Source organism: Petaurus breviceps, unplaced genomic scaffold, assembly GCF_028583685.1.
Source record: "Petaurus breviceps papuanus isolate PSGF00001 unplaced genomic scaffold, PetGlider_PUasm1.0 90845, whole genome shotgun sequence".
In the NCBI taxonomy this organism is placed as follows: Eukaryota; Metazoa; Chordata; class Mammalia; order Diprotodontia; family Petauridae; genus Petaurus; species Petaurus breviceps.
This window is the reverse complement of record NW_027187359.1, coordinates 21,493,474-21,507,159: the sequence shown is the minus strand read 5'-3', so window position 1 is coordinate 21,507,159 and position 13,686 is coordinate 21,493,474. Positions and strand designations below refer to the sequence as shown.

At 37.1% G+C, this 13,686-nt stretch overlaps 1 protein-coding gene across 3 annotated transcripts in view; it reads right to left on the bottom strand.

The window, feature by feature from the left end:
• Positions 1 to 3,038: 3,038 nt before the first annotated feature.
• Positions 3,039 to 13,686, bottom strand: part of CENPN (centromere protein N) — a 48,613-nt gene continuing 37,965 nt past the window's right edge. For all 3 annotated transcript variants that reach the window (XM_069072220.1, XM_069072222.1, XM_069072221.1), the window contains 3 exons: positions 10,482 to 10,594; positions 4,006 to 4,132; positions 3,039 to 3,748 (listed from right to left, as the gene is read on the bottom strand). In XM_069072220.1, coding sequence (XP_068928321.1) covers positions 3,666 to 3,748; positions 4,006 to 4,132; positions 10,482 to 10,594 — 323 coding nt within the window. In that variant the 3' untranslated portion in view covers positions 3,039 to 3,665. The remainder of the gene's footprint in view (positions 3,749 to 4,005; positions 4,133 to 10,481; positions 10,595 to 13,686) is intronic.

The following is a 13,686-nucleotide window of genomic DNA, read 5'->3' as shown; positions in this document are numbered from 1 at the left end:
GTTCTTGGGTACAGCCTTTTGACTGAGTCCAAGTTTTACAGAACAAATCCTTTTATTGAGGGGATTTGTTCTGTGAATTTTCGATTCAGTCAAAAGGCTGCACTTGAGGACCTTGAGTACCACATGTGGCCCCAAGGCTGTAGGTTGCCCCTGTACTATGGTATGAGTATTTTTTTCCCTTTTGTTCAAGTCTGTTACTTCTGAGCATAACAACCTGACATTTTGGCTTAGAATACTTTCAAATTAGTCTGGCTGAGGCATCAACTCATTATATGGGCCATGCCACGACACCATAAAGTCAATGACAAATGTGGCTATGGCATTGTGATTATGCACTCATAACATGTGCCACTAAGATATATGATGATAAACTCACCATTTTTATTACTACAACCAAAGACCCACTGGAAAAGATTTAGAATTAATGATCTTCTGCCTTCTCCAATCTTTTTAAAGTCCCAATCACTGTCCACCCACAACTTTTTATATGACTTTAGTTATAAAACAACACTTAGAGTTTCTCCTTATAAAGGACATCTTTGCATTGGAAACATAAAATGAATGCCTAAGATTTATCAAAAAATAATTTTACTTTTACATACTTGAAAAATTTTATTTAAATAGTAGTCAAAACTGAGATGCAGAATGGCACAATAGATAAAGGGCATGCTTTGGTGTCAGGAATCCTTAGAATCATAGGTTAAGAGCTGGAATAGCCATCTGATCCAAATGATTTATCTAAGGTCATATAAGTGGTAAGCATCAAAGGTAGGATTTGGACTCAGGTCCTCTGACTCCAGAGCCAATGCTTTTCCAACTGAATCACTAAGTCCTACTTTTGACATACTTGCTACACAATCATGGTAAATTACTTAACCTTTCAGTGCTTCCAAGCAGCTAAGACTATAAATTACAGATTAGATATGTATGTGTGGAGAGAGTTCCTACGCTGATAAAATCATGGGTATGGACTAAAACCCAAAACAATCTAAGCATAGATTACTAAATTGTAGTTTAAGATAATTTTCCCTACTGATAAACATGCCAAAAAAACTACCATCCTTTCCTTCTCCCTGCTTTCACCCCCAAACTCCTAGAAAAAGCTGTCTATACTTGTTGCCACCATTTTCTTACTTCAGTCACTTTTCAACTCCTTGCAGTATGGTTTCTAAAGTCATCACTCAGCTAAAATTGTTTTCTCCAAGGTTACCAATGGTGTCTTGTCAAATCCTTGGCCTTTTTCTCAGTTCTTATCTTTGACTTCTCTGCAGTATTTGATACCAGTGGCCACTATGTCATCTTAGATATGGTCTCCCTCACTGAGTACTCCTAGGTAGCCTGTTGGGTCACTCCTTCATGCATACACTAATGCTTACATGTGTATTCTACAGGACTGTCCCAGGTCTTCTCTCTTACTACACTATCTTTCTTAGTTATCTCATCAGCTTCCATGAGTTCAACCATAATGTTTATGCATAAGACTCCTAATGCTGTATATCTAGCCACAATCTGTCCTGAACCACATTACCAACTGCTGTTCAGTATTTTTAACTGTCTGTCCATAGTCATATCTAAAAATGAGGGGAATTCATAAAGATTTCTCATAGGAAGTACCACACAGGCTGAGTCATGCCTTAAAAAAAACCCTAGAGATTGTAAAAAGTGGCGGTGAGGATGGGGTGCATATGAGGTTTATGGGCACAGACAACCTGTGCAAAGACACTGAGGTAGGGGATGGAATGTTGGGAACTGCAGCAAGGTCAGTTTGAGTGGAATATAGTAAGAAGCTTAGAGACATAGGCTGGAGGCAGATTGTGAAGGCTTTTCAGTGTTATGCTGCAGAGTCTGTATTTCATCTTAGAGGTATGATGGAAGCCACTTAAAGTCTCTGAACTGGAGAATGATATGGTCAGACACTTATTTTCAGAAGATTACTTTGGCATCAGTGTGGAGGATAGATTGGGGAGGAGAACGATCAGAAGACAGTCCCAATCATTCAAGCAAGAGGTGATGAGGGTCTAAAGCAACACACCAAAGGATTTCAGGTAGCCAGTGAAAAATGCAGAGAAAAACATCCTTTGTACTTAGAGGAAATCCTTTGGCAAGCCACAAGCAACCTGCAGGCAGTAAGCAGCCCCAAGGCTGCAGGTTGTGTAGGCCTGGCCTAAACTAAGGTGGAGTTCATGTTAGCAGAGAGAAGGGAAGAGGTGCAAAAGATGTTAGCAACTGACTGGATAGTGATGGAAGGTTGGGGAAGGGAAAGGAATAAGCATTTTTAAGAGTACCTACTCTTGACCAGGCACTGTGCTAAGAGCTTTTTAAAAACTATTATCTCATTTGATCCCCACAGCACTGTGAAGGAGACGAAGAGTTTCAGATGATTACAAGGTTTTGAATATGTATAACTAGAAGAGTGGTGTACCATGAAGGGCAGGTTTGGAAGGGGGAAGGGAAGAAGATGAGTTTGTTTTGGACAAGTTTTGTTTCACACTGATGCTTAAAGGAAATGTTCAATAATGTGGAACTCAGTGGAAATTAAAGCTGGACCAATAAGCAGTTCATTTGTATAAAGATGAGTAATAGATATATGAATGCTAATGAGATAGTCAAGATGGGTGTGTAAAGAGAAGAGGACCCAGGACAGAGTCTCTGATCATGCATGATGACCTAATCAAGAAATCTGAAGAGTGGCTGTGCAGACAGAAGGAGAACCAGCAGAATAATTTCATGAAAACCAAGGAGACAGTGAACAGGAGGAAATGGTTAACAGTGTCAAATTCTACAGAGATCAAGGTCTTAAAGTTCTTAAATACCATCAGGTTCAACAATTAAGACATCATTGGTAGCCATGGAAAAATGTATTATCTAAATTATAATTTGTCCAAGACAAACGTTGCTGTTTTAACGACAGTACCTACTTTAATAATTCATTCAGTAAACATTTATTACTTACTTTATCAATACAAATATCTGTTGGCTTATGGACTAAAACAATTTTTTCCACAAAATTATGTTTTTCAGTCATGTGAAACAGAGAATTTTAATTAAGATAATTTATTTATTTATTTTTTTACATCTTTATTTATAAGCTGTGGTTTGGCACACAGTGATTTGAATGAATTGTAAATGGGATAAAACAAAATGAAGAGAAGTAGGTTTCTGTGAATATCTGAATCTGTCATATGAAAAGGGATTTGATGAGTGTGTAGATTTGTTCTGATTTTGTATAATAGTTTCATGTTCTCTCTATAAAATTTATGCAGTACTTGTTGGTATTGTAGTGATTTGCTCTTTGAACCAAGACTAAAGAAGATCAAGCTACAAAATCAAGGGTTGTTCAAATGGAAAAACTATGGCAGTCATGGCTTATTAGGGCACATTACAGAAGTGACTACTGCACAGCCCTCTTCATTTAAGGCCATTCAGGGCACTACTCTACAGGACCAATAATGGAGCCAAACCTACCTGCACATGCTTTCATGTTGGGAGAACAATTTGTTTGATTTTCTGAGAGAGAAGAATCAGGTTCATTAAGAATGCAAGTGTTGTTTTCTCAATGGATTCTCACTGAAATATTAGTACGTAGAAAGGAGAGGTACATGTGCAAGAGAACTGAAATGTTTTAGAACATAAGACAAGGGATTTATGTTTACTCCAAATAAAACTTATTTCTCTCTAACTGTAAAATAATTCATTGCTTTGTGAGGTATACAAGTAAGCAGTGGTGAAAGTGGTGCATCTGCAATACCTGAAATAAAGAAAAGAAATTCAAAGTGACTGTGGGTCAAAGGTTTCACTCAGCCTTAAAAGGCAAAGATCTGAGGGTAGATCAAGGATCCCCTCATTCATATTACAAACAGCTGCAACAGAATATAAAAAATAGGATTCTGCATGGCATCAGACAGAAGCAATGAGAAAGTCTGTAGAGATTAGTGGACAGAAAAATTACCTTGTAGCATTAGCATAAAGTAAACTTAAATTCTGTTACAGAAGCTAAACACTTACCAGCTGGTGCTAATGATTTCAATGCTTCCAAAAGATGTGGACTAGAGAACTTAACCAAGCATCTGAAAGGTTCTTCCCTTTCAGCCAAGATGCCGTTTTTAGAGCCTGTTTTGAATCTGGTATCAAGCTGTTTAATAAAGAGGTAAATACATGAGCATATTTTTAAAAGACTATTATAAGCAGGTTGAGAAAAGAAGTGGATCAAGAGCTAGCTTCAGTCAGAAAAACCTAGAGTCAAGTGTTGCCTTTGATATTACTTGGTATGTGATGTTGGGCAAATAACTTAACTCTCAGTGCCCCAAGCTCACTGCAAAGCAGGTGCCAATCTGCAGTGGTAGAGAGGGAGTTTCTTATATCAATGTAATCACAGATTGAGAATTAAATAACTAGTGAATATTTACATTCTTTTTTTAAGTTTATTTTTTCATCTTTTATTTATTTTTAGTTTTCAACATTCATTTCCACAAGATTTTGAGTGGCAAATTTTTCCGGTCTTTCCCCTATCCCTACCCCAAGATATCGAGCCTACTAAATACCCCTTCTCCAAATCTGCTCTCTCTTATATCCTCCCCCACATCCTCCCTAACATTCTAGTAGGGCAAGATAGATTTCTATACCCCAGTGCCTATATATCTTATATATCCCAGTTGCATGTAAAAAACAATTTTTTTTTTCAAACATTTGTTTTTAAAACTTTGATTTCCAGACCTGGGAACTCTGGAATTTGGCTATGATATTCCTAGGAGTTTCCTTTTTGGGATCTTTTTCAAGAGGCATTCAGTGAATTCTTTCAATTTCTACTTTGCCCTCTGGTTCTAGAATATCAGGGAAATTTTCCTTGAGAATTTCTTGAAGGGTGATTTCTAGGCTCTTTTTTTGATCATGGCTTTCAGGTTGTCCAATAATTTTAAAATTATCTCTCCTAGATCTATTTTCCAGGTCAGTGGTTTTTCCAATGATATATTTCACATTGCCTTCTATTTTTTCATTTGTTTGGATTTGTTTTATAGTATCTTGATTTCTCATAGAGTCATTAGCTTCCATTTGCTCCAATCTAATTCTGAAGGAATTATTCTCTTCAGTGAGTTTTTGAAATTCCTCTTCCATCTGGCAAATTCAGCTTTTTAAGGCATTCTTCTCATTGGCTTTTTGGGCCTCTTTTGCCATTTGAGTTAGTCTATTTTTTTAAGGTGTTATTTTTTTTTGGGGGGGGGTCTCCTTCAGCAGGCTGTTGACTTGCTTTTCATGATTTTCTTGCATCATGATAATTTCTCTTCCCAATTTTTCCTCCACTTCTCTTACTTGATTTTCAAAATCCTTCTTGAACTCTTCCATGGCCTGTAACCAATTCATGTTTTTCTTGGAAGCTTTTGATGCAGGAGTTTTGACTTCATTGTCTTCTTCTGGTTCCATGTTTTGATCCTTTCTGTCCCCAAAAAAGGATTCTCTGGTCTCATTGTGCTTCCTTTGCTTGCTCATCTTGCCAGCCAATTACCTGACTTTTGAATTCTTTGTCAAGGTGGAACTCTGTTTCCATAGTGGAGAGAGCTGTGTCCCAAATCGCTGGGGTTTTTGCAAATGTTGTCAGAGGTCTGAAGAGGTCGCCCTCTTTATAGCCATCACAAGCTCTGGCACACTGGTGTTTCTCAACCCAGGACCACTACCCAAGACAGTGACCCAGATCCAAGCAGGTCAAAGCAAGAGTGATTACCCTCTGAATGGTCGCTTGGCCCCTACAATCTGAAGGCCAGGAACTCTGGAGGCAGCCATGAGGTAGCAGCTGCTGCACCTCCACCAACTCTCACCCTAGGGGAAGGGGCCGGGTTGAGCTCTTCAATCACTCAGTTCCAATAGAGTTCCCCACTGACTTTTTACTTTCTCTTTGGAGTACATGGGTTGAGAAGTCTGGAAACCACCACAGCTGGTGATTCTCCTGAAGTCTGCTCTGGCCAGTCTGGGCCACTGGTCAGGCCCACCCCAAACCCCGCCCTGGCCGGGGCTGGGTCTGCAAAGTTCACAGGGGACTGTAATGGGCTCCCAGCCTGGTGAAATAGACCCTTCCTGTTGGCCTGCCTGTCTGACTTCAGTGGGAGACTTGTTTCTCTCTGTCACTTTGTGGGTTCTGTAGCTCTAAAATTTGTTTAGAGTCATATTTTACAGGTATTGGAGATGGTTGGGGTGGGAGCTCAGCAAGTTGCTGCTTTTATTACCGAGTTGAATCTTGAACATATTTACATTCTTTTTATTTTTTCTCAATTACATGTAAAAAATTTTGTAACATTTATTTTAAAAAATTTTGAATCCCAAATTCTCTCCCTCCTTCCACTGATTTCTCCTTGACAGGGCAAGCAATTTGACATAGATTATATATGTGAAGTCATGCAAAACATAGTTCCATATTAGCCATGTTGTAAATGAAAACCCAGAACAAAACAAACAAGAAAAATAGAAAAAGCAAAAAAGTATGCTTTAATCTGTATGCAGACTGACTCCATAAGTTCTTTCTCTGGAGATGGATAGCATTGTTCATTATAATTCCTTCAAAAATGTTCTTGGATTGATCAGAATAGTTAAGTCATTCACAGGAGATCATCATACAATATACAATATGTATAATATTCTGGTTCTGCTCACTTCACTTTGCATCGGTCATATAGGTCTTCCCAGGTTTTTCCGAAATCATCTTGCTTGTCATTTCTTATAGCTCAATAGATTAATATTTACATACTTGATGAAAAAATTAACATATTTTTGTATATCATTTTAATGTAAAAAATCTCATGATCTGTTAATGTTATTCAGCAAGCACTTATTTATATACTGTTGTTCTGAGTATCAAAATTTCCAAATATGTGTTACTTTAACAGAAAAAAATACTTGAAAAGTTGGAGTGGAATAGTATACAGGTATGCCATATTTTACAAAAGAGATGTTTTATCTTAAAGAGTTGTATGTATGTTTTGTAAGTAAAATCTTTTAAGCTTGTTAAGAAAGGGAAGTATAATGAAACTTATTTTTAGTTTAATATGCTGTTTAAATATTCCCTTGTAAAAGAAACCTTAATTTTTTCTGTCATTTATTAAATTGGTAGTCTAGGAAATTCCAGAGAGAGTGCACATGGATTTCAGCAAGGCATTTAACATTGTCTCTCAAATTATCCTGGGGGACAATATAGAGAGATGGGAGCAAGATGACAATACAGTTAATGAATTTAGAAATGGTTAAATGGTCAGACTGAAAGAGTAGTGATTTTATGGAGCTAAATCAATCTGAAGATTTCTAGTGGAGTGTCCTTGGTCCTATTGCTAGTAATTTTTAGTAAGTAATTTAGCTGAAGCCACAATAGCATGCTTATCAAATTCACAGATGACATAAAAATATGAGTTTATATGTTGGAATGATAGCTGGAATTTTAAAAATTTCATAAAGTTAAAATATTGGACTAAATCTAATAAAATGTAATTAAACATGGATAAATATAAAGTGCTACACTTTCGTTCAAAAAATAAGTTGTGGAAATTCTAAGAAGGCACGGCTAGACAATAGTTCATGTAGGAAAAACTAGGGGCTTTTAGTGGATTGCCAACTTGATATGAATCAATAGCTTGACATTTCAGGGATTTGTACTTTCAGGAGGATGGTTATTCCCTCCAATGACAAAGAGCACAGATACTCTATAACTTAGCAGATGGATATCCAGAGCTGTGGTGGCTAAAAAATGAATCACCCTCACCAATTTGGTAATGACTCTCCAAACTTCATTTGGCCTGTCCTTGGACAACATACATTCAGTCCATTCCTGGAGCTATACTAAAAGACTTTTCAGCCAAGGTTAAGAACTATTAGAACTTTTACTCTTCTGGAATATTCTTCAAAAAGAGAGGGTCACTTTTCTTTTTTGGAAGGGGAAAAGTAGGCCAATTGTGATTTGCTCAGGGTCACATGGCTAGTTTTGTGTTAAGTGTCTGAGGCCGGATTTGAACAGGTCCTCCTGACTCCAAGGCCAGTGCTCTATTCACTGTACCACCTAGCTGCCCCAAGGGGGTCACTTCTGTCAAAATGAGGAACCAAAATAGTACTTTCATGAAGGGACAGTGTGATGTGGCAGGCAAAACAAAAAACAAAAATCTTTGGCTTCATTAATAGAAACATATTGTTTAGACTGAGGATGATGAGACTACCACTATTTTATTACTCTGATGCAGCTACATCTGAGGTATTGGGTTCAATTCTAGGAAGGACACTGACATATTGCAGAGGATACAAAGGGAGGTAACCAGGATAGCCATCTTCCTGTCTGACTGTGTTGTGTAAGGATCACTTCAAGGAATGGGCAATATTTAGCCTGGAGAAAATAAGACTTAGATGGGAATGTTATCACTCAATTTAAGAATCTGAAGGGCTGTTATATGGAAGAGGGAGTAAACTCGTTCTGCTTGTCCTTAGCAGGTAAAACTAGAAGTAATGAGTAGATGCTGCAGAGAGGCAGATTTGGCTCAGTGTAAGGAAAAATGTCCTAACAATTAGGGTTATTCAAAAGTAGAAGAAACTGTCTAATGAGGTAGTAGACTCCACATGACTGGAAGCTTCAAATGGAAGCTGGATGATTACTTTTTCAGTAAAATTACTGTTTAGATATTGATTATACTAGATTTCCTCTGATATCCTTTCTAACTCTGAGATCCTGCAGTACCACTGACAGCTAAAAGGCAATTAACTAACTAGCATATGTACTGTATGGTGCATATGCTTGGCAAGCCAAATAGGTTTGATGGCTGAGATTGAATTGGTGGGGGGATCAGAGTGAGTTACTTGGAATAAAAGGGTAACCATGAAAAGAATTCTGTCTGAATAAACAAAAGAGAGGCAGGAGTGCTGTTTTAGGCCTGTCAATGTTAGGTTCTAGATGAGTAACCCTGAGAAGGTCACTTCTACTCTCTGGGCATCAAATACCTCATCTATAAACTGAAAGGTTTCTGAGTAGGAGATGATCGTTAATGTTCTTCCAGCTCTAAAGATTTTTTTTACTATAAAATAAAAAGTATTATGATATGGTTTTCAAGTTACTGTTCCAATATGGGTGAATGGGTTTTAATTTAACCAGCTGTCTTATACTATGTTTCAGAAGCACACGAATACACATATTTGGTCGTAGGGTCTAGAGGAAGGCTTCTTTCTCCGTAGAAAAGTTTTTTTCTAAAAAGATCTGGGGGATTTAGTGGATTGTAAGTGCAGTATTAGTCAGCAATGTGATGTGACAGTCTTGATTACATTAAGAAAGGAATCATGTCCAGAACTATGGAAGTAATAGTCCTAATATTCTCTGTCCAGGTCAAACAATATCTGTGGTTTTGTGTTTAGTTCTGAGTGCTACATTTTAGGAAGGATATTGATAAGCTGAATGGAATCCATAGAAGGCTAACTGGAATGGTGAGATAATACCATATAAGGGTCAGTTGAAGAAACTGGGGAAGTTAAGACTGGAGAAGATTTAGGGGCTACATGATAGCTGTCTTCAAGTAACTTGAAGGGTTGCGATGGAGAACAGAGAATAGATTTGTTTTTCTTGGCCACAGATGACACAAATAGTAGCATTCAGAAAAACTAAGAACAGGCATGTACAGACCTTTTGGGAGGAAGAGCTTCCTAACAATAAGAACTATTCAAAAGTAAAATGGCATGCTTTGGGAGATAGTGAACTCCCCTGCACTTAAGTTCTTCAGGCAAAGACTGGTCAACCGCTTATTCACATATATTGTATAGTGGATATGTGTTCATATGTTTATATGTGGGTTGGACCAGATGACTTCTGAGATTCCTTCCAACTGTAATTCTATAACACTAACTAGCCCATGGTGGGATAGGACTTTGACCATACTCACAATTGAGTGAATTGGCACAATTGAGTAAAATGATTAGGAAGGAATAACATTAAATCTTTTCAATATTATCCTATAAAAAGTATAGACCACCACCAGTGTTACTTAAGCATACATGTTAATAGTGAAAAGTAAAGATTACTTTCTATTTGATAACAACAGAACTCATTCACAAGTGCAGAATAAGGTCTCACATGGTTATAAGTGTTTTATAAAAATTTTCAGGTGATCCAGTGAGAAAAAAAGCTGTTCATTTATTTTTCAGCTGTTCAGTCATGTCCAACTCTTTGGTAACTCCATGGATCCTATTTTCTATAGGGATTTCTTGGCAGGATACTGGAGTGGTTTGCCATTTCCTTCTCCAGTGGATTAAGGCAAACAGAGCTAAGTGATATGCCCAGGGTCAAACAGCTAGTAAATGTCTGAGGCCTAATTTGAACTCAAGTCTTCCCAGACTCCAGGCCCCATGCTCTATGCCTTGAGTCATCTAGAGCTGCCCCTATCCATTTATTAGTTTTGTACTGAAATACTTAGGTTTTCCACTTTAGCATTTTAAAAAACTGTTATAACTTAAAGTATATCATAGACAATCTCTACCTTATATTGTGCAAATTCTATTCTTGGTTGTACATAATCCCCAAAAGTTTTCTGTGTCACTCTTCGAATTCTTTCCTTCTCTTTCTCATTTTCATGAACGATCCTTGGATCCACTGTGGGTATAGGAGAAAAAAAGTAGCCATTTAAAATTTCTGGGTTATCAGAAATAATTTTATTCCTCAAGAACTTTTTTTGAAAGATAAACTATAAGAGAGGATTCTGGGAACATGACAGAGTAGGTAAAAAAACTTTCAGTTCTCTAAATTTCCTCCACAAAAAGAGACAAGAACACCATCACCTCAGAGCAACAGAAATAAACATGGGGTAAAGCAGTTGTCCTCCTAAGACCCCAGGAAAGACTTGACCTCCAGGAGCAGAGGTTTGGTCTGACTTAAGTCAGAGGGGACTCTGCAGAATTAACAAAAAACAAGCCCTGGAGGCATCTGGGTTAAGAGGTAGCTTCAGCTTTAAAAATTTTCATTTTGCAGACAGAGTAAGGGGGTCTGATGACTGAGTAGAAGAAGACTGAAGGATCTTTCACTGTTGAGAGAAGCTAAGCACAGCTATGCTGACCAGACTGTCCCTGGCTGTGGCCACAGGGAGGAGTTAGCACACACCAGGTGAGTGTAGCAGTGAGGGGAAGGGACCCTGTTGGCCATGGGCACTTGCAGGAGAGAAGAGCCCCTGGTTTCAGTTCCACATCAGAGAAGACAGCTGTAGTATGCAGCCACTGGAAGGGCTGCAGGGAGCAAGATCATTTGTGGAACACAAAGATAAAATAAAGGACACGAGTAGAATTTAGTATGTAAAAAAAAGCAAGGATAGTAATCATGATATCAAAGTAAAAATTAAAATAGATTTAACCACAAGTAAAAAATAAACTATGGTATGTGTCAGCAACATTATTCAATATGGTTTTAGACCATTTAAAATAGCTAGACAGTATAAAATACCTGAGCACATATTTGCCAAAACAGACACAAAAACTTTATGAACATAAACAGAAAACACTTTTTATACAAATAAATTCAGACCTAAATAACTGAAATTTCATGGGCAGGTAAAGCCAATATAATTTTTTAAATGGCAGTTTTACCTAACTAATCTATTTATTCGATGTCCCAATTAAATTACTAAAAAAAATATTTTACTCAGTTAGAAAAAATAATAACAAAGTTCATTAAGAAGAACAAAAGGTCAGGAACTTCAAAGAAACCAGGGAAAAAAGATGAAAAAGAAGAAAATTCAGCAGTATCAGACCTTAAACTATGTTATAAGGTGAGAGCATTGTTGGAGTGTAAAAAGGATAATTTTGATTATTTTATTAAAAATTTCCTGTATAAACAAAACCTATGTAGCCAGGAATAGAAGGAATGCAGAAAATTGGGGGAAAAAACTTTCATAGACAACCTCTAGGACAGGATATGCTTGGGTTGGAATATTGCTGTGGTGTAGGAAATGATGATCTGGACTTATACCACCTTCAGAGAAACTGATGATAGGAGGAAATAAATATAGTACAAGCTTACATATATGTGTATGAGTGTATATATGTTTATAGATATCTTTGTATATGTGTATATATCTATATCTATCTCCCTGCTTAATTGTAGCCTTCTTTAGGATGGTGGGGGGGGAGGGAGGGGAAAAACAAATAAAATTAAAAGTGCACAGCAGACAACAAAAGAAAACCAGCAGGGAAGAAAAGAAAAGCTGGGCAGCTTTGAAAACAATGTGTAGTATTTATTATGCAGTTTTTCTTGAAATAGAGATTTTGTTTTATATTGAATCCTCTCTTATGGTCTGCTGTGTACAGGGCAATGTTTTTTTTTCTTTTCTCATTTTGTATCTAAATTTAAAATAAAAAAAATTCACCAAAAAAAGATAAAATATAAAAAAATTTCAACAGCTTCAAAATGTATTAATTGCCAACTATACGTATTACACTATTAAAGGGTAGTTAAAAGGGAGACAGTTTTGCTATAGTAGAAAAGAAGACAAGATTTGGAGTCATGACATCTGGATTCAAAGTGGGTCACCAATTTGTGACTTTGGGCAAGTCACATAGCCTTTGTGACTTAGTTGCCTTATCTGCAAAATGAATTTAATTATCTGCACTATCTACCATGTAGGGTTGTCATGAGAATCAAAATTTAATAATGTATATAAATGGCTTTGTAAACATAATACACAATATAAACATCAGCTATTACATTATATTTGTTTTAATTTATTTTGGGCTTAGATCTGTAGTTGTGTGCATAACTCCCAGTGAGGAAATCCTTTTTACTGTTGGAGAAGGCACCTGCTCTGCCACTTACAGATGCCTGGGGACAGTTAAGAAGAAGGCACAGGGTCACCAGCTAATATGTGTCTGAAGGAGCAACTGAACCCAGGTCTTTTTTATTCTGATGTCAGATACCTATCCACTATGTCATAGCCACCTCTCAATTAGTAATTTACAAAGATTAAAAGACAGTCCTTGTGTTCATGGAGCTCAGTCTAGTAGGAAGAAAGGCACAGATTCAAACAAATACATTTTAACAAAAAGAAAACACAACTATACTAACTATCATAAATAACCAATGACATTCACTTAGCTCAAACTCTCTTCTGTGGACTCTCACAGCATTCTGAGTCTCTTTTGTCACTTTAACTCATTATCTTGTTCCACAGTTATTTGTATCTGATTTTTATTTCTTCGACTAAATAAAGCTTCACTAGGGTATGAATCATATTTTGTATGTCTCTATGTACCATAAAGCACCAAGCACAAGGCCCTGGGCATAGAAGATGCTAAATAAATATTTGTTGAATGAGTGAATTCAGGGACTAGCATCCTTGGTTCAGCTGTTGCCATCCATCCCACTCTGATGATTTTATTCTTCCCTTTCATTTCCAGCCCTCATTGGGTAGAGAGTGCTTTAATATATTTTATGTGCAAAGGTACTGTTGTCATATTGACATGATCTTCCCTTAGATACACAGTAATTTTTAAAAGTTGCCAATGAAAACAGCACAGCTTTTGATAACTCCTCAAATGCTGGCCTCTTCTCTCAAACCACTTTACTCAGAGGGACAAATTAATCCGTATATTACTTGCTGGGCCACCCAATATCTTCTCCTCCTTGGAAATTCACAGCATCATACTTAAACTATCCTTTCTCTTCCAACTCTTTTTTTTCCTTTTTGGAGGGGGAGGAAG